The sequence below is a fragment of the Phoca vitulina genome, unplaced genomic scaffold (assembly GCF_004348235.1).
Source record: "Phoca vitulina isolate PV1807 unplaced genomic scaffold, GSC_HSeal_1.0 scaffold8, whole genome shotgun sequence".
In the NCBI taxonomy this organism is placed as follows: domain Eukaryota; kingdom Metazoa; phylum Chordata; class Mammalia; order Carnivora; family Phocidae; genus Phoca; species Phoca vitulina.
Window position 1 is genome coordinate 63,195,531 of NW_022589711.1, and position 21,173 is coordinate 63,216,703.

A 21,173-nucleotide genomic window follows, 5' to 3' on the forward strand; every position below is an offset into this window, starting at 1 on the left:
AAAGGACATCAAGAAGTCTTTGGAGTGGGTGGAGCAGAGTGAGATGGACAGTGTGATTGAGAAGGTCAGAGGGGTGTGTGTAAGAGGTTGGGTAGGGCTCTGTAGGTCAAGGTAGAGTTAGGTTTTCCTCTGAATGGGAGTGGAAAACCTTGTAGGATTTAAAGGAGAAGAAAGACTGGTGTTTTAACAAAGGATGACTCAGTTGCCGTATTTAGGATAGACTGGGGTGTGGTGGAGGGCAGTAGAAAGGAGACCAGGTGAAAGATGGTGGTGGCTTAGACCAAGGTAGGCAGGGTGGGAGTTATCGGGGTTGGTCAGATCCTAGATATTTTTCTGAAGGAAGAACTGGCAGGCTTTGCTGATGGATTATATGTAGGGTGTGAAAGAAATAAGGATGACTCCCAGGTGTTCGGCTTAAAGGGTTGACAGGACTGAATTTCCATTTACTGAGACAGGGAAGACCCTGGGGGTGGAGTGGGGTTCAGCTTTGATGTATGAACTCTGTGGTGCCTATTAGACATCTAAATGGGGATAAATAGATATGGGTGCTCTCTGCAGTATTATCAAGTATTTCCTACTGGGCTGTATTCTAGTACTAACGGTCTGTAATTTAGTCTTGAATATTACAACTCAGGATTTCTCTTCCATCCTCCGATCACCTTCTCCATCAGACCCTGTTAGTGATCTAGATCTATATTTACTAAGTCGGTTGTTACTGGAACTTGGAATTGCTAGCTCACTTGAGTTTCAGAAGGATGAAAAAGAAGTTATATGTCAGTAGTTTAGAAAGTAGATTAATATTTAAATGGAGAACTGAATTCAGCTCGCTCTGGTTTTTTATTTTTTGGTTTTGTTTTTTTTTTGACAGTTGCTTTCACTTGCTAATTTCTGAGGCAAACAAGTGAAAGGATGAGTGAACTGGAGCAGTTGAGGCAGGAAGCGGAACAGCTTCGGAATCAGATCCAGGTAAGAGCAAAGTTTCTCATTTTGGAATTTTAACATTTTTATTTAGTACCAGCGATGAATAAGATGTGTTTGTCATTGGATCAGTCTACATATATTAAATGTATCAGTCTTGAAGTGGTCAATTTGTTTTTATCGTACCTCTAAAGTACTCTCTCAAAATCATTCCTAACAAATATCTGTGTGGACTTATGACCTCTGTGTCCCTAAGAAGTTAATATTCTATATGTAATTCCTGCTGAAAGACAAACCTAATTCTCTTAGTCACACACCTGGAATCGTAGTTTGGTTTTTGGTGCAATATGATGAGGCAGAATTTATCGCATTGTAATACACTAGAAAAATCTGAATCTCTAAAATATTAGATTGCAGAAAAACATTAGAAATTATTAGTGGCATAATAATGTCTGTCATCTTTTACTGTTGGAAATCAACTCAAAACAGCAAAGAACTTAAACAAATACAAGTTCCATCTAACAACAAAATTAAAAGACACTTAGAACTTCACTCCAAGAATCGAACAGTGATGCATCAGGGTGTGGGAAGGCTCAGAGGGAGGGTTTCTGCAAAGTGGGTAGTACTCCCTCAGCAAAAACAGCAGTAATCCTCTGGAACAGTGGGAACAGATGTTTCCCTGGACGGAGGAATATCAAGGAACATAGAGCTAAAAGATGGCATGTCTATATCCCTTCATGTTTAGGAAGCCTCTTGGTGAGCAGGGTAGAGGAAAGAGACTGAATTGTAGCCTGCCTCTGCCTACTGACTGCAGAGAAAGCAAGGGCTGACACAGTAAGGGATACACATGAAGAACTTCAGCACAAAGCCAGAAGAATCCCTAATGGCTCGGAACACTGCTGGCCCCCCAACCCCCCAACCGTGAACTTTCTGCAAGAGCTGTTTCAGAAGAACTCCTCTGATTTGATGAGTGAAGAATGAGAAGAAAGGATTGAGCACAGGATCTATACAAGGATATTACAAGAAAAGAGAGGAAAGGGATGGAAAGAACAAAGGATGGCTGAAGAACACTCACCAAGAAAATGTTGATTCCGATTGGCTTGAAATCCTAAACCAAATCTCACTGCCAGGAATTCAAGGAAGTGGATGATTTAGATGTAAGAACTCTTGAGTTTGGTAGTTTAGGTGTCTGACAAAGCTGTCAAAACAAAGGAGGGATTTATTTTGCCTGGAATGATGAGAGAAGGCTTCACAGAATAATCCCTGAAGTAGATGTTGCCAACACCAGAATGGATTCTCTGCCACCTCGGCTTTGTGTCACTTGCCCCAGGAGCTGAACAGGACGGACTGACTGGCTAAGCACGTGGTCACATGACCGTGTCATTTTTAAAAAGTGTTCTCTGTATAGATGAGCTTGGATATTTATTTTTTTTGGATTGCATATAAATGAGATCCTATGGTGTTTGACTTTTTTCACTTAATGCTCACAGGATCCACCCATGTTGTTGGAAATGGCAAGATCTCATTTTCTTTTTATGGCTGAATAATATTCCTGTGCATGTGTAGGTACCACCTGTGTTTTCTTCTAGGAGTTTTATGGTTTCAGGTATTAAATTCAAGTGTTTAGTCCATCTTGAGTTTATTTTTGTGTATGGTATAAGACAGTGGTACAGTTTCATTCTTCTGCTTGTGGCTGTCCAGTTCTCCCAACACCATTTATTAAAGAGAGTCTTTCCCCTGTTGTCATAAGTTAATTGACCATACATGCATAGGTGTATTTCTGGGCTCTCTCTTCCATTGATCCATATGTCCATTTTTATGCTAATACCATGCTGTTTGATTACTGTGACTTTGTAATGCAGTTTGAGATCCGAGAGCGTGATGCCTCCCGTTCAGTTCTTCTGTCTCAAAATTTCTTTGGCTACTCAGGATCTTTTGCAGTTTCATACAGATTTTAGGATGTAAAATTGTATTTTTGTGAAAAATGCCATTTGAATTTTGATAGGGATTGCATTGCATCTGTAGCTTGCTTTGGGTAGTATGGACATTTTAACAGTATTCTTCCAGTCCATGAGCATAGAATAGCTTTGCGTTGATTTGTGTCTTCAGTTTTTTTCATCTGTGTCTTAATAGTTTTCGGTATACAGGTCTTTCACCTCCTTGGTTAAATTTATCCCTAGGTGTTTTATTCTTTTTGATGCAGTTGTAGATGGGATTGTTTTCTTGATTTCTTTCTGATAGTTTTTAGTGTATAGAAATGATAGATTTTTTGTATCTTGTATGTATTTTGTATATCTTGCAGCTTTACTGAATTTATTTCTAATGGTTTTCTTTGTGGAGTCTTTAGGGTTTCCTATATATAATAACATGTCACCTGCTAATAGTGACAGTTTTATTTCTTCCTTTCCAATTTGGATGCCTTTATTCCTTCTCTTGCCTAATTGCTCTGGTGAGGACTTCCAGTAACATGTTGAATTAAAGTGGGGAGAGTGGGTATCCTTGTCTTGTTCCTGATGTTAGACGTTAAGCTTTCAGCTTTTCATTGTTGAGTGTGATGTTAGCTGGGGGCTTGTCATATAGGACCTTTATTATGTTGAGGCACACTTCCTCTATACCCACTTTTTTGAGAGTTTTTCTCATCAGTGGATGTTGAATTTTGTCAAATGCCTTTCTGCATGTTTTGAGATGAGCATACAGTTTTTATTTTTCATTTTGTTAATGTCCTGTATCATTGATTTGTGATGTTGAGCCATCCTTGCATCCCTGAAATAAGTCTCACTTGATTATGGTGTGATTGTTTTAATGTATTGTTGACTTTGTTTTGCTGCCAGTTTGTTGAGGATTTTTACATCTGTGTTCATCAGGGATATTGGTCTGTAATTTCCTTGTGGTGTCCTTGCCTGGAATGATTGGCCAAACACAGGGTCCCATGCTAATCTCATTAATCCTCTTAGCAACCCTGTGAGGTAGATGGTGTTGCTTTGTTTCAAAGATGAGGAAACTGATCCTCAGTGAGATGAAATAACTTGCCAAGGTAACATAACTACAAAGTGGTAGCTCCAGGATTCAGGCCAGGTGTATATATATTTTTAAAGATTTTATTTTATTTATTTATTTGAGAGAGAGAGCATGTGTGTGCACACAAGCTATGGGGAGGGGCAGAGGGAGAGGGAGAAGCAGACTCACCAAGCAGGGAGCTGGACACAGGGCTCAATCCCAGGACCCTGAGATCATGACCTGAGCCAAAGGCGGATGCTCACCTGACTGAGCCACCCAGGAGCCCCTCAGGCCAGGTATATTTTGACACCATATCCCATGCCCTCCCAGCCCTTCAGCCTGTGTTGTAGTCTGGTGGCTGTTCTCTGATCGTGCGTTGCTCTTTCCCCCTTCATCGCCGTTTTACAAATGCTTTCCTTTGCCTAGGGTTATACTACCTTGGCTCCACTTTTTCTCCCGCGACTCCTCTTCGTTGAGTCCCACTCCTCTGAAAAGCCTCACCAGAGTCCTGTACTTGGATTTATTCTCCTTTTATTGGAAGGCAGGCAGCATGGCATGGTGGAAAGTGCATGGGCTTCAGCTTTTCATTATTCTGTGGCCATGAGCAAGTTTAACTTCTGTGATTCTTGATATCTTTCCTGTAAAGTGAGAATACCAGTGCCCACTGTGTAGGTTTGTGGAGAAGATCACGTGAAATGACGTGCATAGGACTTACCAGTAAATGGTAGCTCCTTACTCATACAGCACTTTGGATTTGTGTTACAGGGTTGATCACAGCTGGCCTTGTGTTGTGGTTCCTTGTGCGCGTTTGCCTCTGCTACTTGTACTTGGATGGAAAATTCTGTGTCCTAATCATTCTTCGTAGCTCACCAGGATCCCAAACACAATTGCATGGGTGCAGGTGCTCACATTCCTCTCCCATGATTTCAAGTAACCACATGTATGTAAGGTGCCATGTACTTTATTTCTCAGTTTAATCATGTCATGCTATATTTAAAGACCCTCCCTCTCTTTCTCCCTCACTTCTAAAATATAATCTAACTGTATACTTCACTGTGGTGTAAACACCTGACATCATAGAAATGTATGGAATCTTATGCAGTATTTTAAAATATTATTTTAAATTAAACAAGTAGAGGAAACAGACTTTTCTTTCATAATTGTTATTTTTCTCTTTTCACTTTTCTCTTGCACAAAGATGTCTTAGATTATGGTGGACAATATGGACTTCAGCCTTTAATTGGGAATAATTTTATATTCAGTTTTATAATGGATAAGTGTCATAAGAGTAAATTCTTCTGCATGTGAATAGAATCTTTTCATGATTTGCACGTAACTGCTATTTGTAGAATGCTTATATTCCAGCGTTTTAATTTTTACCGATTTGCACTAGTCAATAGTTTTCACTTACAGTTTAATTGTCCCGTTAATATTACAAGCCCTCTGAGGGCTGGCCTGTCTGGTTTGCTGCTGTAACTGTTATGCCCAGAATAGAACCTGACATAGATTGTGGTGTTTTTTTTAATTGAATAACTGAATTAAGAAAGATGACCTAAACAATGATAGTTCATTTTCACAAAGCTTAAAATCAGAAAACCCTGTTTTTAGAATGTGGCTCAGGCCATCACTGTCGTTTCTGGAAATTCCTTTCATTGTAGGAAACTGGACCCAATTATTCCTTGCCAAATGAGGTTTGACTAAGAATGAGAGAATCAGATCATATGTTTGTGTAACTACTTATGAATAGCCTTACATAGAAATATTGTAAGTGTTATAAATAGGTTGAAGGGCAGCTAAAAAAGTTCGTGTATTCCATGTAGTCTTTGCCGCAAGCGGAGGTAGGCATTTTTCCCTCGGCTGACAGGACAAGTTGTCCTTTTGGGGCATTTATTCAACAACTGTGTGCTTCCTCTTGGCGGCAGGAGTATGCTAAGCGCAGTAGGGAAGAAGAGTTGAAGAGGATACTACCCTGACTTTTGAGAGGGGGAAAAATTGTTTCAAGTCTAGTAGGAAGAATTGTGCTTTTGATTTTCCCATGTTATATGCATCCTCTCAATTTATTGAGAACCCCGGTTTAAAACCTCTTGTTGCTTATTAAATGTTATTTTGTTCTATCGATTTCTGTTCACTATTATCTTCTTTCTGATAATTCCCTTCAGCTTGTGGAAAAATTTAAGGTCTCTTTGAAAGGCTGTCCGGTAATGCTTAAACATAAACACCTGCTTACATGTAAGGACCTTGCTATTAATGTATAGATGTGACTCAGTAAGAGCTGTTACCTATTACATAAATTGTTTTCCTGATGTAGCCTATCTTTTCCTCATTGGATCTAAAATATTGTATTTCTGATTGCAAGTACACTGTATACAGATACTAAGCATTTTAAAGAAGTGTTTATATATTTATAAAAATATTTCTGAAATGACCTGGGTATGCTATAAATATCCTTCCTATCACCTCAACTTCTAGATGCCAGAACAAACCAAAAGGGAACTCTGAAGCTTTTTGCTGAAGCTTAGTAACAAATATAACTCTGAATACTATGGGCTTATTAAATCAACCTAGTTCATTTTTACTCATGGGGATGAAATTTAAAATCTTTTAATCATAAACCAGAAGTATATTTGCACAATGGAATAGAATTGAGAGTCCCTAAATGAACCCATGTATCTAGGACCGATTGATTTTTTTTTTTTTTTTTCCCAACGAGGATAACAAGACCATTTGAGAGGGAGAAAACAGTCTTTTCAACAGATGGTGCTTGGACAACTGGATATCTACACGCAAAAGAATGAATTTGGACTCCTACCTCATACCATTTATAAAAATTAACTGAAAATAGTACCTAAATATAAACGCTAAAAGTGTAAAAATTTAGGGGCGCCTGGGTGGCACAGTCGGTTAAGTGTCCAACTCCTGGTTTTGGCTTGGGTCATGATCTCAGGGTTCTGGGATGGAGCCCCACATCAGGCTCTTTGCTCAGGTGGAGTCTGCGGAGTCTGCTTGAGATTCTCTCTCTCTCTCTCTGCCCCTCCCACTCGTGCTGTCTCTTTCTCTCTCAAATAAATAAAATCTTAAAAAAATAAAAATAAAAATTTTAGAACTAAACATAAGCTGTTAATCTTTGTGACCTTGGATTCAGCAGCAGTTTAATATGACACTGAAAGCCCAAGCAACAGAAGAAGTAAAAACTTCTGTAAGGACACTAGTCAAGAAAATGAAAAGACAGCCTACAGAATGGGAGAAAATATTTGCAAATCATACATCTGATAAGGATCTAGTGTCCAGAATATATAAAGAGCTCCTACAGTTCAACAATAATGCAATTTAAAAATGGGCAAAGGATTTGAATAAACATTTCTCCAAAGAAGATTTACAGATGGCCAGTAAGCACATGTACAGATAGATGAAAAAGATGCTCACCATCACTAATCGTTAGGAAAATGCAAATCAAAACTACAGTGAGATACCACTTCACAACCATGAAAATGGCTAATAATAATAATAATAATAATACAAAGGACAACTGTGGGTGAGGATGTGAAGAAATTGGAAAGCTCATAATACATTCCTGGTGGGAGTGTAAAATGGTGCAGCTGCTGTGAAGAAAACAATTTGACACTTGATTAAAGAGTTAATCGTAGAGTTATCACATCCTCCACCACTCCTAGGTATATACACAGGAGAACTGAAAACATGTATACACAACTTGTACATGAATGTTCACAGCCTCATTATTCACAAAAGCCAAAAAGTGGAAAGAACTTAGTCCATCAGTTAATGGATAAACAGTGTGATCCATCCATACAGCGGACTATTACTCAGCCATAAAAAGAAATGGAGTACTGACATTTGCTACAACATGGATGGACCCTGAAAACCTACATTAAGTGAAAGAAGCCAGACACAAAAGGTCATATTATAGGATTCCATTTGTAGGAAATGTCCAGAATGGGCAAATCTATAGAGATAGAAAGTAAACTAGTGATTACCAGGGAATGAGTGAATTGGGAGGTATAGGGATTTTGTTTGTTTGTTTGTTTATGGTAAATGTTCTGGAATTGGTGGTTGCACAAAGTTGTGAAGATACTAACCACTGAATTTTAAATAAAGAATATGTGGTACAGTGAAAGGTGTATTTGTCAGTCTACATTTTCAATGAAAATAGTATTTTAAGTCCTATCTAGAGATTTCCATGTTTAAATGTATTATAATCCTCTTTCTTTAGGATGCTAGGAAAGCATGTAATGATGCAACGCTTATTCAGGTAAAGTTGTTTTGTTTTGTTTTTTCTCCATTCGTTTTAGTAATTCACATGAAAGAGCTTGATAACGGATGCAAATGACATTCAGGTGGTTTTTATTGTATTTAATTGAAAAGAGATCTGTATTTAAAAACTGTAATCTGTAATTTGTCAAATGATGTACATGTGCTTTTTAAAGCATACTTGTTAAAATAGAAGCCTGTGGAAAAACAAATACTCTAAAAAATACATAGATTCATATGTATTTTTTTAGGTAATTTCTGATTCTTTTTGATACGCGCTATGATACTTTTTCTTACATCAACTCTTAGGAAGGTTTCATTAGTTTAATATTGATAATTTTTATTAAGGAAATACTTTATGTGCTGTACTAAAGCTTGCTTTCTTATGGACAGTTAAAATTATACGTGTTTTACTGTTTGATCATCTATTTGATTTTTATTTGTGGCTCTTTTTTTTTTTTTCTACTAAAGTTGGGAGATATATATTCTTAAAAGTTAATAGTCTATAATAGATATTCTCACTGGAAGGTGTGCAAATAAGATCATTTTAAGTCATGCTTTTTCTTCAACTTACTGATCCTATAATGGCTCTGGGATTATTGCTATAAATTTGTCTTCTTATGCCTATTATATCTACTTTATTGTCTGAGCTATGTCTAAGATGTAAAAAATAACATTCTTGGTGTTTTCTAAAGATCACATCAAATATGGATTCTGTGGGCCGAATACAAATGCGAACGAGACGTACGTTGAGGGGTCACCTAGCTAAGATCTATGCTATGCATTGGGGATATGATTCAAGGTTTGTACCTGCCCTTTTTTTTTTTTTTTTTTTTTTTTTTTTAAACAGGTGTGGGGAGAGAGGGGCAGGAGAAAGGAGGAGAGAAGAGAGAGAATCTCAAGCCGACTCTGCACTGAGCACGGAGCCCAAGGCAGGGCTCGATCCCAGGACCCTGGGATCATGACCTGAGCGAAGGCAATCACTTAACTGCTTAACCGACTGAGCCACCCAGGCTCCCCGCCAATTGATTTTTAAAGAATTTAATTGCAGGGTGCCTGGGTGGCTCAGTTGGTTAAGCGTCCGTCCAACTCTTGATCTCAGCTCAGGTCTTGATCTCAGGGTTGTGAGTTCAAGGTGGGCATGGAGCCTACTTAAAAAAAATTCAGGTTCTGCCTCGTATCCTACTGTTACCTTCCCTTTGATAAAAAATTTGTGGCAGCCGCTACATAAAGTCCGCTAATGTTATTTACCTATAGGGAAGGGATCTGGGTGACTTGGTGACAGGGATAGGTGGGTGACTTTTTTTTCCCCCACTGGGTAGCTTTTTTTTGTATCTTTTGAATTTTATACTCTAATGAAAATGTCCAAAGCAAAACAAAAAAGTTCAGTAACTAATAGTTGTTAAGAGTTCATATTTAGCCAGCAGACAAAGCTTTCTGCTGTTCAAGCCCGGTCCACTTTTCTCAGCTGTAATGCCCATTTCTCACACACTCTGTGCAACTGGAAAATTCACAATTCCTGAAACACTTGCTGTATTTTTCCTCCTCTTGCCAATGAACATACCCTCCTCACAGAATAGAGACTTCTACCTTTAGCTTACAGAATTCCGTTTTTCAGTATGCATTCTTTTTCTCAAGACTCAACAAGCAGAGGTATTTGTCCCCCTTTTACTTTCCTATAGCATTGATTTTTATACCACCCCTCTGACCATTTTTACTTAATTTATTGTAAGTGTGTGTAAATACCTTCTCTCTGCCAGATGGTAGAGGCCTCAAAAGGCAGGAGGCACGTCCTGCATCATACCCATAACGCTGCCTCGCCTTCACAGGCTCTCAGTTAAGATTTTTAGGTGGAGTGAAATATGGTTGTTAGGCTTTTATGTCATTAAATTTAAGTCAGTAAATAATGAACCACTCAGCTACTATCAGAATCTTGAATAAGAACTAGAATGTTGTCGCCATAAAAAGTTGCATCATTTTTTTGAATTTTAACCAGAGGCATTTTTAGTAAAATGTTTAAATTCTTTTTTTTAAAGATTTTATTTATTTATTTGACAGAGAGAGACACAGTGAGAGAGGGAACACAAGCAGGAGGAGTGGGAGAGGGAGAAGCAGGCTTCCCGCTGAGCAGGGAGCCCGATGCGGGGCTCGATCCCAGGACCCTGGGATCATGACCTGAGCTGAAGGCAGACGCTTAACTGACTGAGCCACCCAGGCGCCCCAAAATGTTTAAATTTTGCTAAAATCTATGTCCTATTGAAAACTTTGGCGTGAAAAATAAATTTTATTTTTTTAAGTTGGGAAGATATTTTCTGGTATCAAGTTTTTAATTAGAAAAATATTTTTTTCTGAACTGCCCTACGGTAATGCAATGCATGACTAATTTAAACTACTTTTTCCTCTGTGTCAAATTATTTTTGTGTTTGTTCCTCTAGGCTACTAGTCAGTGCTTCCCAAGATGGAAAATTAATTATTTGGGATAGCTATACAACAAATAAGGTAGGATTTCTTAGTCATTTTCTTTAACCTTTTATTTGGTCTGGTGCCCAACAGTTCTTTCCTTTATTCAATTACTTCAAACCAATTTCCTTCAAAGATAAATTTATTCCATTTATTTTAATCTAGATCCTCTCTTTGGGCTTAGTGTTTGCTTTTAATATTAAGCCCTTTTATGTTCCCAAGGACAGTGGTAGGACTATCATTCAGTGTATTTTACTTGAGTCTCCTACTTTGTATTTTAATATTAGAAAAGGATGTCCATCAGTTTTACATATGGATGATTGATTGATTGATTTTTTTAAGTTTTATTTATTTAAGTAATCTCTAGATTCAATATGGGGCTCAAACTCACGACCTTGAGATCAGGAGTCACAACGCTCTTCTGACTGAGCCAGCCAGGTGCCCCTTTAAATGATTTTTTTTTTTTTTTTAACTTACCCATTTCCTAATGGGCAGAGACCCTGAGATTTTTATTTCTAGTTGTGGGTAAGCCAGAATGCTAGTGTGAGGCTTTCCTTCGGTCCACTCTAGCCACTGATTGGTGTTTCTGGATTGCTCAGAAGATGCAGTAGCTTGGAGGCAAATTACAACTTTTCCCTGTCTCTTGGCAGAACCCAGTGGGTCCTCCTAATGTGTCCACCGGAAGGAATCCTTGGTGTAAAGGGGTTGAGTGGTAGCAGAAAAGCTTCAAGAAAACTTACACACATGAAATACCTTTTAGATTCTGTGTATACTTCTATCACTATTTTTATTGAAGATTTAAAAGTACTGTTTTGTGAAGTAAATAATAACTTCAGCCTGGTTGAGATTTTTTTTTTTAAGATTTTTATTTATTTGACAGAGAGAGACACAGCGAGAGAGGGAACACAAGCAGGGGGAGTGGGAGAGGGAGAAGCAGACTCCCTGCTGAGCAGGTAGCCCGACGCGGGACTCGATCCCGGGACTCCAGGATCATGACCTGAGCCGAAGGCAGTCGCTTAACCAACTGAGCCACCCAGGCGCCCAGCCTGGTTGAGATTTTAAAGCTAGCTAAGACAGATTTATAACAGTTTTTCTATATTAATTGGCCCATCCAGCATGTCTTTCAACTATATTTTCCTAGAACAAAAATAGCTTTTAAAATATTTTAGGTTTAAGTGAGAGCATAATAGTAATCACCATTTAGCCTTGCTTATTCCCGTATACCTTAAATTTTGCCGCCTACTTGAAATGTTTGGTATTGGGTAATAAGGCACCAGAGCGGTGTGGGCAGATCAGTGCAAACTATGGACATTTTTAAAATTTGGGTGCAGAGTATATATCCTACTATTAGGACATAGTGCCATCTCTCTCTCTTTTAAGATTTATTTATTTGAGAGAGAGAGAGAGAGAGTGCACAAGCCAGGGGGAGGGGCAGAGGGGAGAGGGAGAAGCAGACTCCCTGCTGAGCCCAGGACCCTGGGATCATAACCTGAGCCGAAGGCAGACGCTTAACCAACTGAGACACCCAGGCGCCCCCACGGAGCTATCTCTTCATGGGAGAACCATTTTATTTTTTTATTTTTTATGGAAGAACCATTTTAATTGGCTCTGATAATTGCATTGTTCAGTGTTATATTGGAGGAAATTCCTCTTTTGACTGTTATTGCAAAAACAAAGAATTTTATTCAATTCTTTAACATTTTGCACTTAATATTTTGAATGGGTATATTAGCATTGAAACATTCTGCGTCCTCTTAAAATAATTTCTGAAAAAGAACACTTAAATCCAAATGAATTGGTGATAAATGCTAACATGCCTATTACTTTTTCTGTATTAGTATTTTATTTTTCATTGTTCTCAAACCATTGCGTTTTTAATTTGGCTTATTTTTAGTTAGATGCATTTAATTTTTAGTAATATTTGCTTCACTGTAAATCGTTTTCAAAAATGGACTGTTTTTGTAATCTTAGTAATAGTTTTTGTGTGTTATATTTGTTGTACAGATGCATGCTATTCCTTTGAGGTCTTCCTGGGTGATGACCTGTGCCTACGCTCCCTCCGGTAATTATGTCGCGTGTGGAGGGCTGGACAACATCTGCTCTATATATAACTTAAAAACCAGAGAGGGAAACGTGAGAGTGAGCCGAGAGTTACCGGGTCACACAGGTGAGCTCCACTAAATATTGTCCTTTCCTACCAAGTATGAGGACTCCTAAGGGAGCCGAGAACGAGTGACAAATCATGGTCAGCTGCTGAAGATTGAGTGTTAATCAAGTGAGAGGAGAAAAGAATATGAATCGGCAAAGGACCAACTTTATAGTTCTACAAATAATGACTGTAACTTTATTTCTCTTTCAAAAATAGTCAATTTTATAAAAATGACAGATTGATTGTAAAATATTCAAACAATAAAAGAAAAGAAAAAGCAAATACAGGGGCACTTGGGTGGTCAGTCAGTTAAGTGACTCTTGATTTCGGCTCAGGTCATGATCTCAGGGATGTGAGTTCAAGCCCTGTGGCATGGAGCCTACTTTAAAAAAAGGGGGGGGGGAGCAAATAGAATTTTCTGTTTTCTCTACAACCATATAACAGTTATGGGATTTTGGCATCTGTACTTAGTTATGTAATTAAAAGTGTGTATTAGATACACAGTGGAAAATACTCCACGAATGTGGTAGTGCATTGCTTGATTTGCCAGTATGCACACCATAGAGTGTACACCGTACTGTAGCATTTGGTTTGCAGTATTAATAAGGAATTTATGGCCACTCATCAGGCTTCTGCCTCTCCAAGAATACTTTTAAATCTCCGAATTCTTGGTAGTACTATTTGATGATGCTTTTTACAAAAATCTCTAATAGCATTTTCCTGCCATTTCCATATTTGGAAACACTGGTGAATTCTCATTCAGGTGACCCTTTTCCATGAAGCCTTCACTGAGGTTGTCGTAATTTCTCACAGTATTATTAAAGGATTTCCCAGTGTACCTAACCCAGTCTTCCATAGATGATGGAGATTTGTGTAAAGGAATCTCTCTGTCTTTGGTAATCATAGTAGGCAGAAGGGACTGTGTCCTAAGTTTGTCATTTTCAGAGTGTCTAACAGGGCGCCCCATCGACATAGTAAATACCTGAGAGTTTGTTGATAAAATTGAGTTGCAGACAGCATGGAACTTGAGGTAACTAAAAGTAGAACCATAGATTATACTAACAAACATTTGTTGCCCACGTATTGGGTTTTAAAAAAATGTGTTACTATTTCACATGGTAATTGAGTCACTCCGTCAGTGATAACCTGAAATGTGTTGCTCTCTGTGCCGTAGGCTACTTGTCCTGCTGTCGATTTTTAGATGACAGCCAAATTGTTACAAGTTCAGGAGACACAACTTGGTAAGTGTGGCCCACAGGAACACTGATTTGGGGGTTGAGGGTGGTAGCGGGAACTAACATTAGGAAAGATCTAATAGTCATTATTTTAATTTATGTTTAATTATAGTGCTTTATGGGACATCGAAACTGCCCAGCAGACCACCACATTCACTGGGCATTCTGGAGATGTGATGAGTCTTTCTCTGAGTCCTGACATGAGGACTTTTGTTTCTGGTGCTTGTGATGCCTCTTCAAAATTGTGGGATATTCGAGATGGAATGTGCAGACAGTCTTTCACTGGACATGTGTCAGACATTAATGCTGTCAGTGTAAGTAAATAGCATTTCTAAAGAAATGCATTGTGCCTATAAACTGTTGACATCTTTAACGTGATTTTAACAACAAAAACTCCAAAGAGGTAACCACAAATAGATTAAGCCAGGTAAGTATTCGTGTATATGAAAATGAAGTAGTCATTTGTGGTTATTATTGTCCTATGTAGGTCAAATGCTAAACTGTGTAGAAATGACTAGGATTTCCAGAACTACTATGAATACAAATGCTTATGTGTATAAGACACTCCTAATTTTGTAAGAAGATGTATTTGGGGAAAAAACTGCTTTCTATTTATTCACATATTGAAAGCCATTTTTTATAATTTTGTTGAACATCTGAGAAAGTAAATGCTTTGTTACCCCCACCCCCTATTAGTAGGCCAGCCTGGTTAGAAAAAGAGAATTTTAGAGCAGGTAAACCTAGTCTTCTCCATCTCTCATCCTATCACCTCTATCAGGTTGATGGTATTCTCTTTTCCTAATTTGCTTAGATTTTGTCAGGGATGAATGGAGTTTATTAAATGCTTTCTCTTCATCTGTTGAGATGATCATGTGGTTTTTGTTTTTTTAGTCTGTTAAATGGTGAATTCACGTTGATTCACCCCCACCCCCCAAATATTAACCCAACCCTGTAATTCTGGGACAAACCACTCTTGGTCATCATGCATAACTTTTTAATATATTAATGCATTTGATTTATAAAAGTTTTTATAAAGTTTTACAGCCATATTCATAAAAGTTCTATTTTTCCTTCAAATGTTTTTTCTGGTTTGGTATGAGACTGATGCTGGCCTTGTAGGCAGAGTTGGGGACCATTCCCTCCACTTCAGTTGTCTGGGACAGATTGTGTAGAATTGGTCTTATTTCTTCCTTAAATGTTTGGTTTAATTTCCCTGTGAAAGCTCTCTAGGAGAATTTTCTTTGTGAGAAGAGATTTAACTACAAATTTAATGTCTTACTTGGATATAGGCTTATTGAGGTTATCCATTTATCCATTGAGTCCTAACCCCCACTACCTCAGGATGTGACCTTATTTGAAAATAGGGTTGTTGCAGATGTGATTAGCTGAGTCATACCGGATTGAAGGTCATTTAATCCAAGATAAGGGGTATCCTTAGAAAAAGGGGAAAGCTCCAGACCAACAGGCAAAGAAGGTAAACAGTGTGAAGACTCACAGGGAAAAGACTGCCATCCACAGCCCTTAGACACGGACTGTGAGACCTTAAATTTCTGCTGTGTAAGCCACCCAGTTTGTGGTGCTTTGTTACATGGCCGCCCTAGCAAATGAATACGTTTGGTAGAGGTTTATCTGTTTTATCTTCTCAAAGAACCATCTTTTGGGGGGCGCCTGGGTGGCTCAGTTGGTTAAGTGACTGCCTTCGGCTCAGGTCATGATCCTGGAGTCCCGGGATCGAGTCCCACATCAGGTTCCCTGCTCAGCGGGGAGTCTACTTCTCCCTCTGGCCCTCCCCCTCTCATGCTCTCTCTCTCTCAAATAAATAAATAAAATCTTTAAAAAAAAAAAAAAAAGAAAAAAACCATCTTTTGGTTTGAACAGTGTGCTCTATTTTTCTGCTTTATTAATTGATTTTTCTGATTATTTCTTTGCTGTGTAGTTGGGTTTCATTTTCTTTTTCTAGGTGTGTAATGTAGAAGTTGATACCATTGATTTGAAACTTTTTTTTCTTTCTTAATATTGAAGCTTAAAGTGGTAAATTTCTAAACATTGCTTTTGGTGCATTCCACAGATTTGGATGTGCTGTGTTTTCATTTTCATTTAGTTAAAAATTCTTTATAATTTTGATCTCTTTGACGCATGAGTTTTTTAGAAGTATGTTACATAGTTTTCAAATATATGGAGATTTTCTAGATATCTTTATTTTTGTTAGTTTTTAATTGCATTATGGTCCAAGAATACACTTTGCATGATTTATAGGATTCTAAACTTCTTGAGACTTGTTTTATGGTCCAGAATACAGTCTGGCCTGGTCATTGTTCTGCACTTGAAAAGAATCTCTGTTCTGTTACTGGATGGAGAGTTCCACAGATAACAATTATCTCAAGTTGGTTAATAGTATTATTCAGGTCTTCTGTATCCTTACTGATACTTGTCAGTTCTTTCTATTTATTATTGAGAGAGGGCTATTGAAATCTCTAATCCTGTATTTGTCCATTTTTCCTTGCAGTTTATTAGTTTTTGCTTCAGTGAGTATTTCAAAGCATAAACCTTTAGGATTATTGTGTTCTCCTGGTCAATTGATTTCTTTATCATTATGAAATGTCCCTCTTTATCCCTGGTAATATTATTTACTCTGAAATTTTCGTCTGATATTAATAGAACTACCCCAGCTTTCTTTTGATTAGTCTTAGCATGGGCATATCTTTTTCCTTGCTTTTACTTGCTATTTGTATTTTATATTCAAAGTGATTTTCTTATAGGGCAGTAGTTGGGTCTAAAGAGTCCTATTTTGGGGCGCCTGGGTGGCTCAGTCAGTTAAGCGTCTGCCTTTGGCTCAGGTCATGATCCCAGGGTCCTGGGATCGAGTCCTGCATCGGGCTCCCTACTCAGCATTGAGTCTGCTTCTCCCTCTCCCTCTGCCCCTTCCCCTTCCCTGCTCATGCTTGCTCATGCGCTCAAATCTTTAAAAAAAAAAAAAAAAAAAGTCCTATTTCTGCCTGTTACTGTTTAGACCATTTACATTTTATGTGATTATTGTATTGACATGATTAGGTTTAAATCCACCATCTTGCTCTTTGCCTTTTGTCCTGTCTATTCTTTGTTCTTTTTCTGCCTTCTTTTGAGGTTTTAAAAAATTTTTGAATTTCTAAATTTCCTTTCTTGGCTTTTTAGCAATATTTTTGTTGGTTTTTGGTTTTTGTGGTTGTGGTTGTGGTTGCCGAGAAAATCTGTGGTATACATTTCTAGTTTATGGCAGTCTACCTTTAAGTGCTCTTATACCACTTTTACACATAGATAAGCACCTTTTACCTGGATTCTCCCACTTCTCCCCTCCCAGCCTTTGTGCAATTGTTGTCATACATTTTACTTTTATAGGTCTTAAACCCTACAGTACATTGATATTATTGTTGCTTTCAAGAGCTGATGCTCCTTTAGGAAGATTTAACAAATAAAGTCTTTACGTTTATTAACATAGTTACCATTTTCTGTGCTCCTCATTCTTTTGTTTATGGGTTCAGATTTTCATCTATTTTTCTTCTTGAAAGGCTTCCTTTAATGTTTCTTATAGTGTAAATCTGTTAAAGTCGGTCAGCTTTTGTATATCTAAAATATTTTTTATTTTGCTTTCATTTTTGAAAAATATTTTCACTGTTTTTTTTTTTTTTCCCCTTCTGTTGATACTCTAAAGATGTTATTCCGCTGTCTTCTGGTTTATGTTGGTACTGATGTGAGATGTACTATCGTGCTTATATTTGGTCTCTACACAGTGTGTCCTTTGTTTTCCTCTGGCTACTTTTAATATATTTTTTTTTTTCTTAAAGATTTTATCCATTTATTTCAGAGAGAGAACAAGTTGAGCTGAGGCATGGTAAAGGGGCAGAGGGAGAGGGGGAGAGAGAATCTCAGGGAGACTCTGCACTGGGCACGGAGCCCGATGCAGGCCTTGATCCCACAACCCCAAGACCATGACCTGAGCTGAAACCAAGAGTTAATGGCTGAACCGACTGAGCCACCCAGGTGCCCTTTCTCTTTGTTTTTAAACAACTTGATTATGATGTGCCTTTGTATAATTTTCTTCATATTTCTCGTGTCTGGATCTGTGGATTATTCATCAAATTTGGAAACTTTTCAGCCATTATATATTTCTGTCTCTTCTCCTCTGGGGTCTCCAGATACACATATATTAAGACACCTGAAGTGTTCCCACAGTTCACTCATACTGTGTTCATTTTATTTTTCAGTCTTGTTCCTCGCTGTATTTCACTCTGGATAGTTGGCTGTTGCTGTGTCTTCCAGCTCAGTACACTTCTGCAGTGTCTCATCTGCCATTAAACCCATACAGTGTCCTTTTTAATCTCAGACATTGCTTTTTGTCCTTGTCTGTTAATTCTGTCATCTGATATTTTTGGGGTTTGTGTCAGCAGAATGATTTTTTTTTCCCCTCCTAATTATGGGTCATATTTTTTCGCTTTTGCATGTCTGATTTTCATTAGATGTGATGCCAGACATTGTAAATTTTACCTTGTTGGGTGTTGGATAATTTTGTATTTATATAAATACTATTTAGCTTTGTCCTAGGGAATAGTTATTTGGAAATAATTTGATCCTTTCGGGTCTTACATTTCAGTTTTGTTAGGTGGACCAGAGCACCACTTTGTGTATGCTTAAGTTTGTCCCACCAGTGAGGGGAAAACCTTATGATCTCTCTTCCCAGTGAATTGTGAGGTTTCCCCCCTTTCTAGGAGGGACAGACATTATTCCTGGGCCTGGGTGAGCATTGGCTTGTTTCCTGTTATCTTTATGGGTATCTCCTCTGCTTGAGTAGTTTCCTCACATACCTGTGGTCAGCACTCAGCTGAATACTTGAGGGGCCCCTTACCATCTCCTGACTTTCTGTCAGGAGAAGAGAGGGTTGTCCTCTCCGGTTTCTGGCCTGTGAACTCTAGCTGCCTTGGACTCCCTGGATTCCCAGCTGTCTCCTCAACTCTGGGACATCAGTGGGCTCCATTTGGGATCCCCTTCCCAGCACCATGACCTGTAAACTTTCTCCAGGCAGGAAGTTGGGGCAGTTATGGGGCTTACCTCATGTGTGTCCTGTCTCTCAGGGACCACTCTCCTTTGTTGACTGATAGCCAGTGTCTTTAGAACCAGGTTTCATATACTTTGTCAATTTTATTTATTTTATTTTTTTCAGCATGGGGGTAAATGTAATCACGTTAACTCCATTTGGGCTGAAAGCAGAAGTATAATTCTTCAGCTCATTTTTGAAAAATTAACAATTTAAAGGGGCTTGCCCAGTATATGAAAGTAATTTAAAAAGACCAACATAGACCTATCCTTTTGAAATTAAGATATCAAAACATAAGGACAAAAAAATTCTAGAAATATTCAAAATGAAAAGGTAGATTACCTGGATACAAAAGATGAAAAAAAAAGTCAGGCTAGCCTCACACTTTCCCATAATAGACAGGGCTGGAAGGCTTCTGAACAATATCTGCTGAGTGTTGAGGGAGAAATACTGTGACCCAGGAATTTTAAGTATCAGAGGCCTTATTTTATGACAGGGGAGAAATATTCCAGTAAATATAACCTAGGATAAGAAATTAAGATCACATATAATAACTCAAGGCAATACATGTAAATGGTTGCCACTATTAAAAGATACATTGTTAAGTCAAACTATATGTTGTTTATAAGAGCTACATCTAAAACAAAATGGCCCAGGAAAGCTAAGGGTAAAAATGAAAGAGTAGGCAAATGATAAACTAAAAGAAATCTGTAGTAATATTACTATATTTCTATTATACAAAGTAAAATTGAAATACAAACTATAAGACGAGAAGTTTTATGTTAACAAGAAATGGTCCGTGGTGAAGCTGTCACGTTGAAATGCGCAGAAAGCCAAAGCCATTAGAAATGCAAGGAGAAATGAATCCAAAACACCATTATGTAGGAGACTTTCATATACAACCTTGGGATCCTGATACCCTAGGTAGGCAAGAAAAAAGATGAAGGATTTAAATAATGTAGTTTAATAACGTTGACTGAATAAACCTTGCACCCTGCACTGGACATATGTTCTTAAACATAAGAACCAGTCGCATAGTAGGCCACTAAAGAAATAATCTGAAGTGAATAGCTCAGGACTTCGAAAAAACAGTTCACACTAGGAGAGGGAGAGAAAGGAGCTGGTTAAGGAGAAAAGGAAAAAATGCAGATTGAAGTGAGAACCTCTACCTGAACCAGCAGGTCCTCCACCATCTACCCTCTGCCCCTTCGCTGTGGTCCGTCCAGCCTTGAGCAGCAAGTCCGATGTCCCGAGTTGTGAAAAACGTTTCGTCCCCTCAGTTTAGTGCAGACTTACCGTGTGGCAGAACCTGACCAGAGCAACAAGGAGCGGTTTATAGTCTTTACTTACCCCACTTAGGATGACTGTATCTGTCCCTGGACACACTGTTGTGTTCATTACAGCATGCTACTTCGGGCCCAGTGGAGTTGTTCTTAATACACAGCATATTCCTCTTCTAATAAGTTCTGAAAAACAACCATCCTGAGGGGTTCATATCAGCCTCTTAGGGACTGTGGACCTGTGGTCACCCATGACCTACACTGCTTCCCTCTCTCTCTGAACTGCCCAGTCGTCCCTCTGCCTCAGTCACACTGGGCTCCTTGCCACCGCCACCTCCCCCCCCCCCCCCAGGACTGTCACCCTTACTGCCCCCCACCCCCATGTCTCTGATCTTCCCAACAGAATCCCATCACTTCACCTCCTGCAGGGTTGGAGGGGGGGATTCTTCAGTAAATCCTACTTCTCAGTAGTGTCTTCCCTGGACACTCTAAGCTTTTGCCCATGTGCCCTTGCTCTTGTCCTGGCCTTTTTTTTTTTTTTTTTTTTCCCCTCCTTAGTATTTACCATGATCTAACATGCTTATTTTTTATTTGCTTTTCATGTTTATGGTCTGCTTCACAAGAATATAAGCTCCATGGAGACAAAGATTTTTGTCAGTTTTGTTGACTTCCATTTACCACCAGACCAGCATTTAGAACTGTGCATGATACAGTAGGTGCTTAGTGCATATATGTTGAATGAACAAATATTTAGAAAATTTTGTAATTTCTAGGGGCGCCTGGGTGGCTCAGTCGTTAAG

At 38.5% G+C, this 21,173-nt stretch overlaps 1 protein-coding gene across 3 annotated transcripts in view; it reads left to right on the top strand.

The window, feature by feature from the left end:
* The window catches only part of GNB4 (G protein subunit beta 4), a 58,839-nt gene that overhangs the window by 26,703 nt on the left and 10,963 nt on the right, over window positions 1-21,173 (top strand). For all 3 annotated transcript variants that reach the window (XM_032407153.1, XM_032407154.1, XM_032407155.1), the window contains exons 2-8: window positions 869-966; window positions 8,144-8,182; window positions 8,877-8,983; window positions 10,617-10,680; window positions 12,646-12,808; window positions 13,965-14,031; window positions 14,138-14,339. In XM_032407153.1, coding sequence (XP_032263044.1) covers window positions 910-966; window positions 8,144-8,182; window positions 8,877-8,983; window positions 10,617-10,680; window positions 12,646-12,808; window positions 13,965-14,031; window positions 14,138-14,339 — 699 coding nt within the window. In that variant the 5' untranslated portion in view covers window positions 869-909. The remainder of the gene's footprint in view (window positions 1-868; window positions 967-8,143; window positions 8,183-8,876; window positions 8,984-10,616; window positions 10,681-12,645; window positions 12,809-13,964; window positions 14,032-14,137; window positions 14,340-21,173) is intronic.